The sequence below is a fragment of the Paroedura picta genome, chromosome 3 (assembly GCF_049243985.1).
Source record: "Paroedura picta isolate Pp20150507F chromosome 3, Ppicta_v3.0, whole genome shotgun sequence".
Lineage (NCBI taxonomy): Eukaryota > Metazoa > Chordata > Lepidosauria > Squamata > Gekkonidae > Paroedura > Paroedura picta.
The window spans coordinates 104,437,784-104,460,397 of record NC_135371.1 but is presented as its reverse complement, the minus strand read 5'-3'; the positions used below and the strand labels follow the sequence as shown (position 1 = coordinate 104,460,397).

Sequence of the window (22,614 nt, the reverse complement as noted above, 5' to 3'; positions counted from 1 at the left end):
GATAAGATGAAAAAGGAAAAAAGAAAGAAAGAAAGAAATATATATTCCTAGCCATGGCAAATCAGGCGAAACAAGGTAAATTGTAATCTAGGCCAGTGGTACCCAACCCCCGGGCCACGGCCCGGTGCCAGGCCGCGATGGCCTCGGCACCGGGCAGCGGCTCCCTCTTCCCACCCCCCCCAGCAGCGAGAAGCTTGCCAAGCCGCAAACAAATCGGCCGCCGAAGTGGCCGATTAGCTTGCGGCCCGGCAAGCTTCTTGCTTCGGGAGGGGGGGAAGAGAAGCTTGCCGGGCCGCAAGCTAATCGGCCACTTTGGCGGCTGATTTGCTTGCAGCCTGGAGGGGCGGGGAGAGAGAGCCATGGCCGCCGGCGTGCCGGCGGCGCAAACACACACATGCGGACTGCTGCGCATGCGTGTTTGCATCCAAGGGGGGCGCAAACGCGCACATGCAGCAGTTCTGCACGTGCGCAGTGCTGCTGTGCACGTGTGTTTGCGCCCCCGCCTGACAAAAACGTGCATGCGCGGCAAAAACGTGCATGCACGGTAGCCATGTTGGTCTGAAGTAGATTTCCTTAATACCTTCCCATCTAGCCATCCTTTCATGGCATTCATGTGGCTAATTTCTATCATTGCTACTGTTCATCCCAATAACATTTGTTTTCTGTCTCTTCTTTGCATAACACAGCATCAAATACTATCAAATCAAATATCAATAATAATAATAAGGGTTGTGACCCTAGCCTATCCTGCCCCTCCCTTTTGCTAGAGTATGACTGTGCAAACATTGGAGCAAACCTCGACTGTCTCTGATTGTAAGTCACATATTGAACAGAGCTGAGATGAGTAAAGCAAAGGATGGGCATAGGTCCATTAGGTAAACCCCATAAAACTTAGAAACAGCTGTGAAACAATTAAAACATTTATTTAACAGCATTATGAAGTTTTGAACACAAGACGGGTTGAAGGGGTTTAAAGCTTTCTGTGCCTCTGAGTGCTTCAGTAACAGACAGGCAGCTTCATCGTTTCTCAGTCTCTTGTCTAAGATCAAGTGTAGTGGTCAAACAGTATTTATACAAGTTTACACTAAACACAAGTTTAGTGAGAACACATATGTTGACAAGCATGTAACAGCAGCTAGAGCCACACTATACTGCTCATGCTGTCCATTTAGCAGGATGTTAGCATTGTGCTATGCAATGGATGGGGTTCATCCTGGCCTTTTTATTCCAATAGAATTGTCTGAAAAGAGCCAAAAGAGAGACAAGATGCAGCAACAAAAAAGCCCTGTGAGTTTCACAAGTCTGCATGATGCAAGCTATGGATTTGAGAGAATGGTATCAGCTATGTGCTCTTCTATTCCTACACCCAGATAGGAGATCACCTGGTGAGGGAAGGAAGGGCTGTCATTAAACCAATCCCCAGCGGATATTGGAAGTCTCTCAGTTTGGGCTGTTCGACTGAACTATTATCTTGCAAAGTCAGAGGGATCCCAAGTATTTGACCAGCAGAAGCAAGAGCTGGGGAGGTTGGAAGTCACCCCAAAACGTGTTTGTGCTCTTTGTTTTCCCTGCTTCCATGTGAGACATTTGCATGACAGCACATTGATTTCATGGTGGTGTTTTGCCAGCTTTTCTCCAAAGAAGGGTAGCCTCTTTCCGCGCTGTGCATACTTACACCATGCCACCATTTGTGGATAATTGCTGAAACTGTTGTGAAAGGAATTATCTTTGAGCCAATCTGCAGTGGATACACATTGTAGCAGTTTAGGTTTCAGGCAGTTTGAGGCATCCCTTGCTTATTTGCATAAGGTACATTGTTCTTGCATCCCCAGTTAGGTAAGCAAAGGATCCAGTTAATCGTTTGGGACCTGAGTTGGACAACTTTGTCAAGGTGTGAGCAGCACAGCATTAGCAACCTGCAGTAACAAAATTAGCATCCTTGGCCATTTTGTACAAAAAAGGAACATTTGTACAGGTTACCATTACTCTGAGATTCCTGACACCACTGCTCCTTGTATACAATCTAAATGTGCACAGTATGAGGCTAGAGAGATCTATCCTTGTACCATCTGCCCTTATCATTTGAGTTATGGGTGCCCTGGCTTGGATTTGCATGATACTTAGGAGAATTGTGATTGATTGCAGATTTACTATTCTAAACTGCACCATGGCTTTGAAGGTATAGAGGGAGTTCCATTCCCACTTAATTCGGTTGGAAAGTTTAATGTTAAAGGTAAAGGTAAAGGTATCCCCTGTGCAAGCACCGAGTCATGTCTGACCCTTGGGGTGACGCCCTCTAGCGTTTTCTTGGCAGACTCAATACGGGGTGGTTTGCCAGTGCCTTCCCCAGTCATGACCGTTTACCCCCCAGCAAGCTGGGTACTCATTTTACCGACCTCGGAAGGATGGAAGGCTGAGTCAACCTTGAGCCGGCTGCTGGGATTGAACTCCCAGCCTCATGGGCAAAGCTGTCAGACAGCTGCCTTACCACTCTGCGCCACAAGAGGTTATGACAGGATTTTTATTATCAGCATAATTTTATGCTGGTAGGCGAAGGGCATGGTTTTGACAGGGTTTAGGATGCCAGCTATGCAGCCTTTAATTGCAGTGCTGAGCCTTTGTTAGAATAGGTGTTCCTCAGTGTAATCATCACTGTCTTAAAATCTCTGCAGAATTTCTGCTGTTGCCCAAAGAAGTGCTTCAGGAAGAACTATATTGTTAGATGCTGTTGACGTTTGCTAGCATTCTGTGCCTGTTCGTGATGCAAGCAGAGTACAAAGGACAAATGCTGTATTTATTCAGAGGTAAAATAATAAGAATTGTCTACCAATGAAAACTGTGAAATGTAACCAAATCTTTTGAGAAGAACTACCAGAGCTTAACTAGATAAGTGATCTACATTTCCTTGAATTCAGTTTCACTTTGTTTTTTAAAAACTGAAAATACATATCAATCTTTTTTAGAATGACTGTTCTTCGCTTCTGTTCTACCGTGTCTGATGAAGAGAGCTTTAACTCTCAAAAGCTTATACCAGCCATTCTCAATTTTTTAAATGTTGAGAAACCCCCTGAAATATTCTTCAGGCTTCAAAAAAAAACCCGGAATGGCACAATCGTGCAGAATATGGTTGGGAAGCATAGCTGTGTACATGCCCAATCAGGACCCCCCCCCTTCCCACCCCCTCCAGGCCCATCATTGGCCATTTTGGGAGGGCAGGTCAGGTCGACGTAATCATACCGATATATCCGATAAATCTTAACAAATTTTAAAAATATATAAAAATTAATTCCACCCATTTGGGAAACCCTTCCAGGGCTGTCCAGAAACTCCAGGGTTTCATGAAACCCTGGATGAGAAAGCCTGGCTTATAACCTGTGAAACTCTTGTATTTCTGAAGAGCTGTTACTGTTGCTGCTGCTGTTGCTGTTGTTAGTTGCAAAGTCATGTCCGACCCATCACAACCCCATGGACAATGATACTTCAGGCCTTCCTGTCGTCTACCATTCTCCGGAGTCACACACCAACTGCTTCAGTGATTCCATCCAGCCACCTCATTTTCTGTCGTCCCCTTCTACTTTTGCCCTCAGTCGCTCCCAGCATTAGGAGCCCAGGAAAACAAAATCTGTCACTATCTCCATTTCTTCCCCATCTATGTTCTAGGAATTGAGAGGGCCGGATGCCATGATCTTCGTTTTCTTGATATTGAGTTTCAAGCCAACTTTTGCACTCTCCTCCTTCATCCGCATCAACAGGCTCTTTAGTTTCTCTTTGCTTTCTGCCATTAGAGTGGTATCATTTGCATATCTGAGGTTGTTGATATTTCTCCCTGAAATCTTGATCCCAATTTGTGACTCATCTAACCCCGCCTTTCTCATGATGTGCTTCGCATACAAGTTAAATAGGCAAGGTGACAGTATACAGCCTTGCTGAACTCCTTTCTCAATTTTGAACCAATCAGTGATTCCATGCCAAGTTCCCACTGTTGCTTCTTGACCTGCATAAAGGTTTCTCAAGAGACAAATTGAAGAGCAACTCAACTCAAATCTACCTTGTTCTACTGCAGACAACATGGCTACCCTCTGAAGCTGGTCTTCAGGGGTTTCCTGAGGGAATCTTACATGCACATCCATTAAGAGATGTCTTTCCCAAAAGTAAATCCTATAAAATACATATCACATTAAAGAAACATAGTATCTTTATTTTACATGCCGTAGTATTGTAAAATACACTGCAGAAAGCACTAGTGCTTGTAAGGAAGTGTTTCTAAGTGCTGCTGTTTCTGTTTTCTGAGTTCCTGATATCTAGGTCATGGTACATGGGCAATTTGTTATAACTAATGGAGCTAAATTTGTCCCTTCTCGATTTCAAACAATTGTGATCGCAATCACAAAAGAGAGAAGGTAGACATGCAGCTCTTTCCCTGTCCTAGCATTGATTTTTTTCTACCTTACCAGATGTAGAAGTTAAAATGTATAGTTCTACTAGGAGAGGATTTCGGGGATAGAAGTGGAGTTATTATACCATGATATCGGTTTTTAACTAGTGGCAGAGACTTGGCTCTGCATGCTTGAATACCAAGAATCTCCCATGTAGACCCAAGCCCCTCTCAAGGTTCCATGTCCTCTTAGAATTTTCTTTTGCAATATTTCTTACATGCTCTGTTTGACCATTTATGCACTGGGAACTTCACTGCCCCAGCTCCTATGCATGGAGCACAAATTGTGGATGGATGAGGCACACCGGGCCAAATGCTCCCCTGTGTGGGTGCAGGAAGAAGTGGGGCAACCTGCCACCACTAAAACTCCAGCTTGCAGCCCGGCATGAAACCTCTTTTGTCTTTCTGAAGAGACAATAAATCCCACCAACAGCGTTTTCCAGGACAGCCTGGCTTTGTCACCTCTTCTGTTTTGCACCTTTCTCAGACTAATATTTGGCATTTTTCCTGTTTAGATGCCTTCAAGCCATGGCCCATGAGTGAAAGTGTTTAAAGAGCTCACAATCCCTTTAAACACCTCCAAGCTCTGTGTTCACCCAGAAGGCATTTAAAGGGATTGTAATCCTTTAAACCCCTTTTAACTTCTACTATCTGGCAGTCAGAAATCTATCTGAATTTAGGTACGAAAAACCATATACATCAATATAGGATGGAGGAGACTTGTCTTGGCAGTAATATGTGCAAAAAGAATCTAGGAGTCTTACTTGACCATACATTGAACATGAGTCAGCAGTGTGACTCGGTGTCTAAAAAGGCAAATGGGATTTTGGGCTGTATCAAATGGAATATCGAGTCCAGATCACGAGAACAAGAACTCTGCTCTGGTTCAACCTCACTTGTAGTACTGTGTTCAGTTTTGACACCACAATTTTAGAGGGGTGAGGACACACTGGAGCGTATCCAGAAAATGGCAACAAAGATGATGAGGGGTTTGGAGACTAAGACTTAGGAAGAAAGGTTGGGGGAGCTTGAAGGTAATTACCAGAACCTTTAGTCTGATCCGGAATTCAACTGGCAACCACTGCAGTTGGTGGAGAATGGGCCGGATGTGGGACCTCCACGGTGTTGCTGTGAGGATCCTGGCCGCAGCATTTTGGACTAGCTGTAGTTTCCAGGTCAAGGCTAAGGGCAAGCCTGCCTAGAGTGAGTTACAGAAGTCCAGTTTAGAGGTGACTGTCGCATGGATCACTGTGGCTAGGTGTTCCGGGGCCAGGTAGGGTGCTAGTAGCTTGGCTTGGCGGAGATGGTAGAATGCCAGCTGCACTACCTTTGTGATCTGGGCTTCCATTGTGAGGGAAGCATCCAGAATCATGCCTAGATTTCTCGCGGAGTGAGCCGTAGAGAGCTGCAGGCAGACGCGCTTCCTCACATGGGCCCTTCCTACCCAGCCACAGGACCTCCATCTTTGAAGGATTGAGCTTCAGATGACTCTACTTCAGCCATCTCATCACTGTTTCCAGGCAGCTGGCTAATGCTTCTGGGCGAGAGTCAGGGCAGCCATCCATCAGGAGGAAGAGCTGGGTGTCATCTGCATATTGATGACAACCCAGCCCAAACTTCTGTACTAGTTGTGCGAGAGGGCGCATGAAGATGTTGACTAGGATAAGAGAGAGGACCGCTCCCTGTGGGGCTCTGCAAGTAAGTTGTTGGCAGTCTGATGTTCTCTCTCTTATTGCAACCCTCTGTCCACAATCCCGGAGGAAGGAGATCAGCCATTGAAGGGCTGTCCCTCGTATTCCGGCATTGATGAGCTAGAAGCTCATGATCGACTCTGTTAAACACTGCTGAGAGGTCTAGTAATATCAGCAGTGCCAACCTGCCTCGGTCCAACTGGCGACGGAGGTCGTCCGTCAGGGCGACTAGCGCTGTCTCTACACCATGGCCAGGCCGGAAACCTGACTGGGATGGGTCTAGGACCGAAACTTCTTCCAGGTTGGTTAGTTGGTTTGCAACTGCCCTTTCTACCATCTTCCCCAGAAACGCTAAATGTGAGACGGGTCGGTAGTTATTAGGCTCTCGCGGATCTAGAGCTGTTTTTTTCAGCAGTGTTCTCTCTTGCCCTGGAGGGGCAAACTAGAATCAATGGGTTGAAATTAATTCAAAAGAAAACCCATCTAAACATCCAGAAGATGTTCCTGACAGAGCGGTTTCTCAGTGGAACAGGCTTCCTCGGGAAATGGTGGGTTTGCCATCTTTGGAAATTTTTAAATAGAGGCTGGATAGCCATCTGACAACGAGGCTGATTCTGTGAAGGTTCAAGGGAGTGGTAGGTTACGGTGGATGGGTGATAGTTTGTGAGTGTCCTGCACAGTGCAGGAGGTTGGACTAGATGACTCAGGAGGTCCCTTCCAATTCTATGATTCTATATCCAGATGAAGGCATAACCAGAAAATACCAATGTATTTTTCAATTTTTTTTCATCTCAGATTTAGCTGAATGCATACACTAGTATATACCATTAGCCTTGGGTCTGGGAGCCAGTATTTTTGGGTGGCACTCAGGATGAACAGGGAGGCAGATGAGGACTCTCATCCCTGTTCATCTATTTCTGCATGGTCATTCCTTTGGGCTGAGCCCCTAGATGTGGAGTACTGTTAGCACTTTGAAATGAAAGACATTAGATGCATAGCTTGGACTTTTATCTCCTCCTTGGGTGTAAGTTCTAAGTGCTCCTTCGGTGGTGCTAAGTGTCCTCTCCCACTGTCAGTGCTGTGCATTCAGGTGTGCATGGCAGAGACCTCTGAGACAAAATCTCATGCTGTGCATCCACGCTACTGATCCCGGTTCCTGGCTGGGGTTTACAGGGTGTGAGTGTGTGTGGGGAGGGGGGCTTGATTGATTGCAGGACAGGGGATGGGGCTGCCACTGGGAATATAATGCTTGGTTGCAGCTGTAATTGGCATCTTGTGTTCTGCTTGGGCTTTTGGTGGGACCTGTGAAGGGGTGTTTGGTCTATCCCACAGCCTATGCTGTATTTTTTTCCCTTGCATCTTTCTGCCTGTTATGGGGAGGGGGGCATGCCCAGACTGGAGAAGCTTGGGGAGCTAACTAATGCCTGCTGAGTCCCTGCCCCCCCCTTTCTTTGCTGGTGCACGAGTGTTGCTCTGAAGTGTTACTACACTGATGCCTGGCTGCAGCACACTGCCCACAAGGTGCTCTGCCAGCGTATCTTGGAGATACATCTGTGATTGTACTGTTAATATAATTAATAAACAGCTCTGTTTTATGAACAAACAATGTAGACTTAGTTTCTAGTTTGTATGTAACCATTACACCATTTTTTTAAACAAAAATTCTTTAAGCTTGGACCAATAACCTCTGATCTGTATCTGTAATGATTCTTGTTGTACATGAGGGAAAAGGTACTTGTTTCTTTTTTTCTTTTTTTTTTAAATTGGAGAATGCGTTCATTTCTTGCTCACTCTATCTCTCTCTGCTAAATCCAGCATCTACTATTTTATGGATAATCTGTCCATTCCTCCAACAAGAGATAGGCCACTGAAAAAGAACTTGAGAAGGCTGGACTAATGGGTTATTCTTAATGCTTCCATCCCAAAAATAAACACATCTTAACAAAAACAATACTAACACATAAGAATGCTAATACCAAATAAGTTGGCAAGATGCCCCCAAGGGAAACCACTTCATTCATGTCTACATAAAAGCAAGCCTCTTATGAATCTAGTGTGCACCTTTAAGAATGTAAGAACTCTGCTAGATCAGACCAGTGGTACATCTAGTCCAGCCCCCTATCTTACAGTGGCCAACCACTTTGGAGGCCCAGCCTTCCCGTAATGTTATGCATCAATATTCCGAGCATTAGTGCCTCTGAATGTGGATGTTTCCTTTAGGTACCCACAACCACATGCTCTCCTTGCTCTCATATTCCATTACAACACAGTAAATAGACAGTCATCTGTTCCTTTAGGACAGCATTGTAGTGGTACTAAAGATAATTTTGCATATAGGAATCCAGCTCTCCATGCTGCCTGCTGAAGTCTGATTCCATTCCATGATTGCTAATATCAAAGCAAGCCACATTGCCTGTGATGCACTTAGTGAAGCAAGAAAAATAAAATAATAATGATTTGGATTCTATTACTCTGCTCACCTAAATGTGGAGCCTTCCTCCAAAGGAAGAGGCTCTTCCTCCATCTGGAAGCTTACCGAGATGAAGGAAGGTTCCATACTTAAATATAAAGAGTATACCCAAACTCAGCTTGTTGAACCCAATTTGCTTTTTGCTTTTACTGATCCACAAGTGTTTGACCAGTTATGCTATCTGCATAAACAAGCTACCAAAATTTTTAAATCCATAATTTCTAATGATAAACTGTTAGGGTGGTGTGCGACAAGCTCCTGAAAGCAGTGTTTCTAGAAGTGTGTGTGTACACAATACATATTGGCTGTACACACACTTGCACAAAATACAAGAGGCTGGTTTATCCTTCAAGTGAATGTGCCCCATCTAGAGGCAAGAATTTTAAAAATTGATTGTAGTTTTGAGAAAGACAATATATGAAATGACTAAATCAACAGAGCACTGAAAACATTCAAACAAAAAACATCAAATAAAGCCCGCACAAAGTGCCCCTGATAAATATTTCAGAATCTCCCCTAAACATTTTCTTGGCCCAAGGCCACTAATCAACTATCCCCAAACACCCCACTAAATAGTTCTATTTTGCAGCTTCTCTGGAACAGTGTGGGTTTTCCTCATCTCCTCTGGGTATCAGTTCTAAAGTAGAAGGGCAAGAACTGAAGAAGACCATGTCAGCAAACAGTGTGGAACCTTAGGGGAGAGTTAAGTCCCTTTCCCACTTAGATAAGATTCATATGCCCTACCATTTAGCATAGGGAAGCATCAGATAATGTACTGATTTCTAGATGCTAGATGTTTTTTCTTATGGTGTTACCTGACATAGAATCACCTTGGTCTGTGTTTTATTTATTTATGTTTAAACTTCTATACCACACGCTCCCAGAGAACTGGCTTGCGGCGGTTTACAAAAAAGAAAGAGTCCCATAGTAACCAATAAAACATATGGTAAAAACCCTTAAAAACACATTGCACCCACAAAAAGATGGCAATATCCAGCTGACTGGGGGGGGGGGGAATCCTGTCCCATGCTTTGGAGCACCGAACTTGGTGTGGATGGTTGAAAATGGCTGGTAATCAGAATGGTATGGCATAAGCCCCTAGCATAGTCTAATACTGTGCAAAAAAGAGGGGGCTAGGAGGGAGGGGGAGACCTGGTCACATACCCCAGGGGCCTTACATGAGTTCTGAAAAAGGCAGATGGTAGAAGCTTTCTCCTTGTTCATCTCCTAGCTTTTGAATTCCTAGGGTATTTACATGTATTGACTGTTGAAGGCCTTTTGAAACCTGCCTGGTTGGTTGGAGAGGGAGTTAAGGAGCACCTGTTCAAACTTGCCCCTGCAGGGGCCTGGCAAGGCCCCAGCAGGGCTTTCAGGGGGGGAGCAGAAAGTGGTTGCCCAAGCTCACCCTTGCCCCAACCAGCCTGATGAGGTCTCAGCAGGTCTGCCCAAGCAGGTGGTGGGGGAGGTCGGGAGAATCCATCTGAGCACATCCCCACCCTGACCAGCCTGGCAAGGTCTTGGTGGGGCTGCTGAGGGGGCGGGGGGTTGGATGCTAGAGCCCATTGCATTTTTTATACAATGGGCTTTTCTGCTATTGTTACTCATAACTTATCAGTGTTGAGGCCATCTTTTTTTTGTCTATTCATTCCCAAAACTGATTTTAAGCCATAATAATAAAATCTAAAGTTTTGGAGGTGGAGGCTGATGAGTGGGAGCTAGTGGTTAGGGTGTACTGGAGCCCTAGGGTAAGCCTTACGAGATTAAAGATTCAACAAGAAATATAAATTTGAATCAAACCGTGTCACTTACCCTGGTTTCTTTTCTCCTAAAGGTGCTCTTACAGAGTGCTATGATGAACTGGGAAACCGATACCAGCTTCCTGTCTACTGCCTGGCCCCACCTATCAACATGATTGAAGAGAAGGGTGACCTAGAGACTCTGGATATTCCTGATCCACCACCCAACTCTGGCCATGAATGCCAGCTTCGCTTACGCCTTTCCACAGGCAAAGACCTCAAACTTGTAGTCCGCAGTATGGACACTGTGTATCACATGAAAAGAAGACTGCACATGGTAGAAGGTGTGGAGCCCAGCAGTCAGCGGTGGTTCTTTTCAGGCAGGCCATTGGCAGACAAAATGAAACTGGAGGAGCTCAAAATACCAAGGGACTATGTGGTGCAAGTCATTGTGAGCCAGCCCTTAAACCCAGTGGAAAACTGACTTTGCCTGTTTGTCTCTTCTTTCTTCCTCTCGCTCTTTTTATCATGTGAGAACTATTTTCAATCCTTTTATCACCACCACCCTTCTATCCTGTTAATGGGTTAGTTCCAAGCAATGATCAGCAAAAATTCCATCTGTGATGGAGGTTTAGGGGACAGACACATATTCATACATACACACAGAATCTAGAAACTGCCCCAGAGAGTTTGCCCGGTTTTTAATATTCAACACCACAGTAAGAAACGCCTAACAAAGTTAATGGGAAAATCTGTGTTCATGAGGGAGCTTGCAGTATAAACATGATAGAGTAGCAAACAGTGCTTTGAACAGTAAGTGAAGTATTGATCCATGAAGATAGAAAACACTTTTTTAAGGATTAGATCAAACTGAAGTATTTCATGAAATCAGCAATGCTTAGTTCAGTCGATCAGTGAAGCTGTTTTGCTAGACCTAATGTGCTGTAATATGTGTAAAGAAAATTGTTTCTCTTCTAGTTTCACTTAGTTGCTCAATGAGGCTACTACTTAAAGAGGGTGATTAAGGACCTTGGTCCTGAGAGAGACCTTTTAAATATATTCTGATAATGGCATGTTTGATCCCTACTGCCAACTTTTATACCAGGTTTGGTACATTCCAGCTTAGCAACAAATAGACATTTGTTTAGTACATGGCAAATGCAGCAGTTTGAAAAAATCAGGCAATAATTTAGTACATGCATATATTTTACAGAATGGCTCATGAAACATTAGTGGCTACAAGGAAACTTCTATTATTTACTGGCTCCAGAAAATGGGTGTACCAGATTATTCTACATTGCTGGGTCTAGTTGGAAAGCTATTTATTGGGGGAGGACCAGCAAAAAACAGTTAGTGACAATCTGACAGGGTATGTGGAATACATATCTGCTCTAGGGCCCTTCCCTCTCAGACTCACACACATGCAGAGACAGACTCATTCCCTCCACTCCCCCCTGGCCTCTCCCCTTCCCTCTTGCTTCCCCGACCTCCTCCCTGGTCCCTCCCCCTCCCTGTCTCTCACGTACACCAACACAAACTCTTTCCACCCCCACATCCCCTGGCCTCTCCCCCTTCCCTCCTGCTTCTCCAACGTCCTCCCTGGTCCCTCCCACTCCCTTTCTTGCAGAAACACACCCAGACCCCCTCCCTCTCCCCCCTCCTTACCTCTTGTAGCAGCATTGGCCCAGCCTCCTCCGATGGTGACAGTGCTTGCTTTCCCTACTCCTGCACCACCGCCTCAGCTGCCCCGGTCTCCTGTGCTGCCCCCACAGCTGCCCCAGCCGCCTCCTGCACCACCAATGCATCTGTCCCAGCCTCCTCCTGTGCCACCAACGCAGCCACCCCAGCAATCTTCTTGCACCACCATCGCAGTTGGCATGCCTTCCTTTGGTGGCGCGCTGGCCTGCCCTCCTGTGCTGCTGCCACAACGCTGGCCCAGCCTTCTCCTGCATTGCCACAGTGGCTGCCACAGCTGCCCTGGCCTCTTCTGGCGTGCTCCCTGGGGCAGGACTACAGACATCATATCCGTATCCATTTCCATCCTGGGTGGTATGCCAGAAGATGTTCCACATTAAAAAAAACACATACACACACAGCATCCTTTACTTAGTATGCTAGTCACTAATGCTTTTACTCCAAACAGGCATTGTATATTTCCTTGATTCATAGCAATAGCTGTGAAAACAAAAGAGAAAAGCACAGGATCTTTAACTCATACACAAAATGAGGTGTGCAGCTTTCTGATCTGCATCTTTTTGATATAGTTCTTCCCACTAAGCTTCATATTTGCTACCTATAATTCAGAGTGAAAGGTATAATCTTTTTGAATCGTTCTATATATGTCCGGCTTTTCTAGAGAAATGGAAAGAAGGATGACTTGTTAGCAGGTAAAGATTAGATCAGTCTAATCACTCAAACTTTGTTATACCACTAGGTCTTGGAATACATTTTGAGAAATGTGTGTTGTGCTGCCATTGTTTCAGTTATGCTTTTTCACATGCATGTCTCTAACATGTATAGACCACCTATGTGTCAGAACAAATAGGTCTCTTTTTCTAGTTAGTGGATTTCAGAATGTCCTGCCTTTCATTTATTACTATCAGACAGTGACTGTAGCAATATCATTCAGTATTCTCCCTTTAAAATGTGAAAGCACTTTGGGGGAAATTGGTAAAGGTCTTTAGTAGATAGTTATGCAGTTAAATTTGGATTGTTAACACTGAACGATTCAACCTTAAAGCAGATTGCCCCTTTTTAAAAAGTTGATCTAGTTCTTTTGTGGCTTCTCAGAACTCCTGTTATGTCATTTGTTCTGTTTTGTTTTGATATGGACATAACTCATGTTAGAAGTGCTGTTAAGTTTTCAGGTATCTTTCACTAACTACTTTTTCTTACTAAGCACCGTGCCTACTTGTTTGTTTGCATGTGGTGCTCTTTTTCATTTTTATCTTATTATGTTGACTTGAAAAGCCTGGACCTTGGTCCACTGACAGTGCAATCTAGGGTGGACATTTTCTCTTTGTGTTGAAAAGAGCTACACTACTTAAGTGTCCTACATACTAACTTAGCCTTACTTGAGTTATTTTGCTGTGACAAATAGGAACTACTAAACCAATGAACTGAAACATCCAAGATCATAGGAATTTCAGTGTAGAAAAGGCTACAAGTTTTTAAAGGGAGACATGGTAGTCTTTTCCCTCTGGGGTTTAGTGGATCTGAGTTCTTATTTGGAACTACATGCCATGCAGACATGAATGTATCATTGTGTTATCACAGACACAACACTCTTTTGGGCACAGTCAATTCTTGCCTGGTCCTCTCAGTGTATATATATATGATGTGCAGATGCTGGTAATGAGGCCTGGTAGTAGTGGAACAAAAGAGGATCTGTGTTCTAGGCATTAACCACGTTCATCAATTTTCCTGGTCCCATAATCACTTTCACTACCTTTAAAAGAAAACACTTCATTAATGAACACAAAACAGTGTAGATCCTGCATCTATCACTAAAAATGTAGTGTTAAAATTGTTGCTATAAAATTGGAATATATAAGCAAAGTCTAACTCTGAATCTTTCCTAGCTCATCCCACCTGTTGAATTTTAAGCAACCTGGATTGGTGCACACAAACTTTAAAAGCTTAGTACATCCCCTGGGTTTTCAGATGTGCAGTTGATGTCTAATTTAGTTCCTTGACCTTTCTAAACACCAGTGTTGCTATATTGTATGTAAGCCCTGGCCTTTACATACCAGAAACATGCATCACAAAATAAAGTGCATAGCCATTCTTTTTTTAAAGACAATTATGAAAAGGGACAAAATTCTTATAACAGTTAGAGTGAACCAATCTATAAATTGGCTCATGTAATTTCTGCTGTCCTTTTTCGAATGTGTTTTCCAAGAATTTTCTAACTGTTTCTAAATCATATTGCTTGATGGTACAGTTTTCCATGTAGCATTGTAATGATTTGGTAAACAACTGCAAAAGTCACTGGCTATAAAATGCTCTGCAGGAAGCTCAGAGTTCTCAGAGGGCAGTTAACGGATATTTAAACATCTCTCTATCCCACTCCAACCCTTTTTCATGAATGCAGTAGAAACCCTACAGGATAGAGTATGACTCTTTAAAAAATCCTACTATCCTTTTCATCAATTATCCACATTATTTTCTTTCATAAATATGTGCAAATCAGGGTGTAGAAATAAAAATGATTTTAGATAGCAGTTTTGAAGGTGATTATATGCAAATAGCCATCCTGAAAAGAAAAAAAAGGAGCCAGACTTCCATCCTTTCAATTAGTGTGGAATACTTTTGAAAAGAAACATTGACTGTTCCTCTAGCGCAGGGGTAGTCAACCTGTGGTCCTCCAGATGTTCATGGACTACAATTCCCATGAGCCCCTGCCAACAAATGCTGGCAGGGCCTCATGGGAATTGTAGTCCACGAACATCTGGAGGGCCACAGGTTGACAACCCCTGCTCTAGTGGAAATAACAGAAAATATTTGGGCAGTAATGAAGGACCATTTTTTAAACTTCTTCATAGGTCTATGTGAGAGGTAAACCGATATCTTCCTTTTGCACTCAAGGATTATTGTCCTTCACCCTATCAAGTTCACTGTTTCTGAACAGCAGTAATCCCTCAGGAATCATGTACTGCACATATCAGAACAAAATAGGAGCCATTGCTGGAGTTTGTTCTTCCCTGCTCCTGGTTTTAAGGGATAAATTTGACTAATGATGTGATGTAAGGCACGTATTCCCTTCACTGCACTGAACTGGCATTTAAAATAACAAAGTTAAGCTGTTGGTTTCATTGGTCAACCGTGGCAATTTAATTAATTATTTTAAGGAAAGCGCAATTCAAGCAAGCACTGAAGTGCCTCTCCAATTGATCATCTGTCCTTAGACTGGATCTCGTCTCACTACCAGATCATCCTATTTAGTAATGGAGAACTGCTTGATTACTGCTTATACCTGATAGCTTAAAGTGTTCTGCCCATAGTACAATATCTTAAATCTATCAGCCTGTGGGCCCAGATCCTAGACAAGGATGGTCATTGTCATTACATCTACATTTTCATTTACAGCAGATTTGTGTACCGCTCCTTATCAACTGTCAGCCGCATGGTACTGAATTATTTCTCAAAGCTCATGGTAGTGGCAGGCCTGTTAGCAAAGAGATTTGGTTTTCATGCCTAGTATTGCAGAGGTGTCACTAGCACTTGACCCAGAAATAATAGACTCTCTGTAATCTGCTTGCCCTGGAATAGCTTGAAAGGCAAAAGGACAGCAGTGATGGTAATGCTGTATTGTTCATAAAAAACAAAATGCTCCATCCTGTTTTGAAAAAGAAATGCTATGAGCTTGAGTCCAGTGCATATTTCTACACACAGTCCACCCTGCTACCAATCACTTTAGGATGAGTAAGGAAATTTATACTTTGGTTATTATGTTGTCCCAAATTCATAAAAATGTAATTGGAAAATGATGTCATCTGAAATCCCAGTGTGATACACTGGGCTTTGAAGCGTATTGGTGGGCAAAGATCTCCTGCTTTTAAAAAATATCTTAGTTTCATAGTTTGTTTACACAAACACATGCACAAATCCACCAAGACTCAGATTTGTGTGACAAAGCAATGAATTCAGTTGGAGGACAATGTTTGACGTAATAAAACAATAAATGTAACTAACAAAATGAGGACACTGGCCCTGCATATTAAGCCCATTGCTCAATAGGGGAAACATAATTTTAAACCATACCTATTAGGTTAGTGCAGTTTTGTGCTGTTTTAAGAAACCATTTTAGCATTGTAAACATTGACATATTTGTCTCTTAATTGCCCTCTATCCTGTTGTTTAACTGTTAGCTATGTATATACCTCTGAAACTAGTTAGCTCTCTAGCAGAGATCATATCCTTTGTTAGTTTTAAATCTGTACCTGCCAAGGATATGCTAGTTTAAGAGTTCATGGATCTTTTTTGAAATAGTTGCTAAAGTTCTGTTAAATATTTAACAATAATATTCCATCTTGAGGTTTATCTCACTTGCAGCCCTCTTTTCCCATGCGTAAAAAATGGGACGTACCTAACAATGTGAATGGTATTAAGAACTACTATCTCTGGGAGCATTTGAAATCTATTTTTTCAGGACATTGCTTTATTACAATGCCAGTAAAACAACACTGTCAACTTCACTGGTTCATTTGGTTAATAGCTTTGACGGTCAGTTGTTTTTTAAGTTGTTCTGTATCCAGTAAGTATTCTTAATTTAGCTAAGCAATTCCTTTGCTGTCTCTGCCATTTCACTTTACTTGCTGATAAATTTTGGTTCCATTTATCAGGAGACCCGGTAATTCCAGAGATGTATTTCTTTCTAAGAAGGTGAGTATTGCAGTGTGTCTCAGCAAGTTTATAAGCACAAATAGTTTAAAGGTAAACTATTCCCTTGGGAGATTTGAATTCCACTTCTGATCCTGTAGGGCAATCCATTGACCATGGCCATGTGTTGGGATATTTCTTGATACTGTGCAAATGATAAATGGAACCAAACCATATTGTCAAATAAAAATGTAAGCATGATTATCATCATGGGTAATATAAAGAACGCAACTGGTTACTTAACTCCCTTTTCTAGCAATTGAATCTAGGCAAAGATGGGACAAAAGGATTTTTTAAAATAAAAATGAAAACTGTAATTCACTGGGGCTTTAACTGAAGTAACAATATGGTCTTGAGTCAAGGACTTTACCAGTGCCTCTCTTCTCCATGTCCTGGGAATGTCTAGAAACTGGAGATAGCCTTTTGAGCAATGTCTACAATATTGTGCACTAGGCAGCTGGAGCTGTGTAAAGACACTCCTCTAATGTGTTTATGAGCAAAGGACCTGGGTTTAGTGCCCTGTTTGCCTCATGGTAGTGGCTTCCAAAGATGGCTGGTACCATCAATTTGTATTTCTTGAATAAATATCTTCTCTTTTCTGATAAATCTTTTTTTTTGTACAATGTTTGTTGTGTCCAATGTATCAAGCGTTCATGTAACATAGAATGGGAAGGTTAGTAATCTGGTACTAGTACAGAAGGGTACTAGTACAGTAGGGAAAAAGGGAATATGGGTGAGGGGAATTACAGTGATGTGTCATTTTCCCCCCCTCCCTTGTAATTTTAATAAAATTCAAGCATCTTCTAGCTGTACACACATGTTGTGTGTGAAATTTTTTTTTTACAGGCTGCTTCAGTCCAAGGATGATTTCTTATCCTGTCTGGAAAAGCAGTGAGCATTTGGGTTAACAATCTCCAAGCGGCACTGTATATTTATACTGTAGCTCTGTTAATGCTGACATTGCAGTAGTATGTGCATACATTTTAAAAATCGATAAGAAAGCACAAGTAGGTTCTTTTACCTACTTAACCTACTTACCTAGGTTAAATGAAGTCAGGTTTTTTTATAAATGAAGCATCACAATTTTCTAAGAGCCAGAAATGTGCTGTTACAGATCTTCATGTATTAAACAAAAAAGAGGTGAAGAGGTGAATAACAAACTTCTTTGGGAGTTAAATGCTTTAAAAAAATAACATTGGTACTGGAAATGCCTTGCCTTAAAACATAACATAAAAACTTGGTATTTTTTTTCTTTGGAAGTTAAATGCTTTTCTTGTATATCCTTCAGTCCTCACATTTCTATTTCACCCTTCCTTCAAGGAATTAATGACTGGAGTTTTCTCATTTTTTTCTTTCTTTCATAACAACCTTCTAAGATAGGTTAAGCTACAAGAGACTGATAGACACAAGGTCATCTAGTAATGTAAGAATTTGAAATCTTCCTGCTTCGAGTTTAATTGCAGCACTTGAATGATGACTGGAGTCCATGGGGTCAGTATGTGGTCTTGACAATGTTATTTCAATCAGTTGGTACTCTCAACTCAGCAAAATAAAAACCTTTGCAAAATATTCTTAGTAATGGTAGCACTGAGAAGACACTCTTCCACAGGAAAGGATGGCACCAGATCCAAACATCAGACGAGAACTAGGAAAGTTTAAAAGAGGAAAAACAATGGAACTGCAAAACCCAGGAACAGGAAAATTCAGAGAAGAAAGAACTGGATCTTTTGTACCAATTGAAAATTGCTACGCTGAATGTCACCAGCTTAGGAGGAAGAGAATGGAGAAAAGAGATTCTGCAGACCCTGGCCAGGCTGCTGCAGGACATGAGCTTTCTTCAGGAGATTCACTTGAGAGATCAGAGAGGTAGAGTGGCTGCTCAGAAGGCCTGGCAATGCAGACCATCTTTTTGGTCGTTCTACCCAAGCAGAAGAGTAGTACTGGTGCTTCTTCATCAAAGTGAACATTGGGAGGTGGTGAAGACCATCGAGGTGATACCCGGATGCTTGCTTATTGTAGATCTGGATTTCAAAAGCAGGAGGATAAAGAGAGGAAAAGCCAGATTTCACTTGTACACAGTATACACCCCAATTAATGATAGGGACAAAAGAACACTGTGGGCCCACTTGAAAGACCACATGACTGGAACTGGTCTTAATTACATAATGGCAGGACACTTTAATAATAGGACCAGACCTGAAGACAGAATAACTGTGGACTGAAGAGGACCAACCGAGGTTGAAGAGAAAACACCAGAAAAAACCCCAGCTCACACGAGAAGATCTCTACAAGTGGTTGGAAAAGAGAATGGGCTTAGAACACTGGTCCCCAACCTTTTTATCACCGGTGACGGGTCAATGCTTGACAATTCTACTGAGGCCCGGGGGGGGGATCTTTTGCTGAGGGACGCCGCTACCACCTGAGCTCCTGTTCCGCTTGCTTTCCCGTCGGAGAGCACCAAAGGTGAACTGGCAGAAGAGTAGCAGGGCAGCCCCAGAGGCAGCAGCCAGGGAGGAGGAGGAGGAGCCGCGGCCCAGTACCACCTGATCCACGGACTGGTAAAGGTCCCCGGACTGGGGGTTGGGGACAGCTGGCATAGATGGTGGCTGTGGCTGGAGGGCTGCAATATGCCAATTACAGGAGGTGGGGGATAGTACCTAAAAATGTTTTGCAGTTGATGGAAATTTGAATTATAACTTACAGTGTTTGAAGCCCCTTCAAGGATTGCTGCCTTGTCATGGCAAAGGGGCTTGCATAGCTATGAGCTATGTCGTGCAGAGCCACCCAAGACATATCAGAGAGCTCTAACAAAAGGTGATCCACTGGAGAAGGAAATGGCAAACCACTCAAGTATCTTTGCCATATAAACTCTATGGACAGTCCAAAAAGGCAAAACGATATGACGCCAGAAGAGCCCCTCAGGTCAGAAGATGTCCAATATGCTACTGGGGATGAGCAGATGGCTAGTACGAGTAGCACCAGAATGAATGAAGCGACTGGGCCAAAGTGGAGGGAACTGGAGGTGAAAAGACAGTCCAATGCTGTAAAGACTTTTATTCCATAGGAAACTGGAACATCAGATCCATGAATCAAGGCAAGCTAGACGTGGTTAAACAAGAGATGACAAGATTCATGATCCCTCAACAATAGTGCAGTTTCTCTTATCAGATCAAAACTCTCAAATGAACTGGGGTTTGAAATACCTTGTCTTTTAACACAAGTGCTTGTTATAGTTATGCCAATAAAGGTGCTTTGACTTTGACACCATTTAAGCCCCTGTAGAATAAACCAGGAGGTAATAAGATTACTTAGGGCTATGGTTTTCATGGGTATATGTTGCCCTTATTAATATTGTTAGAATCATAGAATCATAGAATCATAGAATCATAGAATCATAGAGTTGGAAGGGGCCATACAGGCCATCTAGTCCAACCCCCTGCTCAACGCAGGATTAGCCCTAAGCATCCTAAAGCATCCAAGAAAAGTGTGTATCCAACCTTTGCTTGAAGACTGCCAGTGAGGGGGAGCTCACCACCTCCTTAGGCAGCCTATTCCACTGCTGAACTACTCTGACTGAGAAAAACTTTTTCCTGATATCTAGCCTATATCGTTGTACTTGAAGTTTAAACACATTACTGCGTGTCCTTTCCTCTGCAGCCAGCAGAAACAGCATCCTGCCCTCCTCCAAGTGACAACCTTTCAAATACTTAAAGAGGGCTATCATGTCCCCTCTCAACCTCCTTTTCTCCAGGCTGAACATTCCCAAGTCCCTCAACCTATCTTCATAGGGCTTGGTCCCTTGGCCCCAGATCATCTTCGTCGCTCTCCTCTGTACCCTTTCAATTTTATCGATGTCCTTCTTGAAGTGAGGCCTCTAGAACTGCACACAGTACTCCAGGTGTGGTCTGACCAGTGCCGTATACAATGGGACTATGACATCTTGTGATTTTGATGTGATGGCTCTGTTGATACAGCCCAAAATGGCATTTGCCTTTTTTACCGCTGCATCACACTGCCTGCTCATGTTTAGTTTACAATCCACAAGTACCCCAAGGTCTCGTTCACACACAGTGCTACCTAGAAGCGTATCCCCCATCCAGTAGGCATGCTTTTCATTTTTCTGACCCAGATGCAGAACTTTACACTTATCTTTATTAAATAGCATCTTGTTCTCATTTGCCCATTTTTCCATTGTGTTCAGATCTCGTTGAACTCTGTCTCTATCTTCCGGAGTATTTGCCAGTCCTCCCAATTTGGTGTCATCTGCAAACTTGATGAGTAGTCCCTCCACCCCCTCATCTAGATCATTCATAAATATGTTAAAAAGTACCGGGCCGAGCACCGAACCCTGAGGTACCCCGCTACTCACCTCTCTCCAGTCTGATGAAACACCATTGACAACAACTCTTTGAGTGCGGTTCTCTAACCAATTCCCTATCCACCTAACGATCTGAAAATCCAGATTGCAGTCCTTCAACTTATCCATCAGAACATCATGGGGAACCTTGTCAAAAGCTTTACTAAAATCCAAGTAAATGACATCAACCGAATTTCCCCGATCCAGCAAACCTGTTACTTGGTCAAAAAAGGAAACTAGGTTGGTCTGGCAGGACCTGTTGGAGACAAATCCATGCTGACTTCCTTGGATCACCAAATTGTCCTCCAGATGTTTGCAGATCGCTCCCTTTAATATCTGCTCCATTATCTTCCCCACAACAGAGGTCAGACTCACTGGTCTGTAGTTTCCCGGGTCATCCTTCCTCCCTTTTTTGAAGATCGGAATAACGTTTGCTCTTTTCCAGTCCTCCGGGACATCTCCAGTCCTTAAAGAGGTTCCGAAGATGATGGACAAGGGCTGTGCAAGTTCTCTGGAAAGTTCTTTGAGTACTCTCGGGTGCATTTCATCCGGACCAGGGGATTTGAACTCATCCAGTGCAGCTAAATGCCTCTCGACCACCTCTCTATCCATGTTAACCTGCCACCCAGACACTATCCTTTGGCTACAGCCATCTCTAGATGTGCCTAAACACTTTGACCTGTGGGAAAAAACAGATGTAAAATAGGCACTAAGCCTTTCTGCTTTCTCTGCATCTTTCGTTAGAGTTTGTCCATCCGCACCCAACAGCGGGCCTATTGCCTCCTTTACTTTACGTTTGCTCCTCACGTAACTGAAAAATCTTTTCTTGTTACAATGGGCTTCCCTGGCCAATCTTAGCTCACTCTCAGCTTTGGCCTTTCTGATGATTGAAATATAAAATATAGAGTTTGAAGGTACCTCCTAGGTCATCTAGTCTATGCAGGACACTCGCAACCCTATCATACATCCACTAACCGGCCACCCCCCAGAATCAGCCTCTCCATCAGATGGCTATCCAGCTTCTGTTTTAAAATTTCCAAAGATGGAGAACCCACCATCACCCAAGGAAGCCTGTTCCACTGAGAAACCGCTCAAACTCTCAGGAACATCTTCCGGACATTTAGACGGAATTTCTTTTGAATTAATTTCATCCCATTGGTTCTGGTCCATCCCTCTGGGGCAAGAGAGAACAACGCTGCTCCATCCTCTACATTGCACCCTTTTAAATACTTGAAGAGGTATCAGAACCCCTCTCAGTTGTCTCCTCTCCAGGCTAAACAGACCAAGCTTCCCCAACCTTTCCTCATACATCTTGGTCTCAAAATTCTTCACATCTTTGTCGCCCTCCTCTGGACACGCTCCAGTTTGTCTATATCCCTCTTCAACTGGAGGGCCCAAAACTGAACACAGTACTCCAAGTGAGGCTGAACCAGAGCAGAGTAAAGCGGTACCATCACCTCCTGTGATCTGGACTCGATACTCCATTTGATACAGCCCAAAATCCCATTTGCCTTTTTAGCCACTGAGTCACACTGCGGACTCAT

General features: G+C 43.3%; 1 protein-coding gene across 4 annotated transcripts in view; it reads left to right on the top strand.

Moving 5' to 3' along the window:
- UBTD2 (ubiquitin domain containing 2) overlaps nucleotides 1-17,319 on the top strand; it is an 83,595-nt gene extending 66,276 nt beyond the window's left edge. For all 4 annotated transcript variants that reach the window (XM_077327063.1, XM_077327061.1, XM_077327059.1 and 1 more), the window contains exon 3: nucleotides 10,428-17,319. In XM_077327063.1, the coding sequence (XP_077183178.1) occupies nucleotides 10,428-10,816 (389 nt within the window). In that variant the 3' untranslated portion in view covers nucleotides 10,817-17,319. The remainder of the gene's footprint in view (nucleotides 1-10,427) is intronic.
- Nucleotides 17,320-22,614: the final 5,295 nt, after the last annotated feature.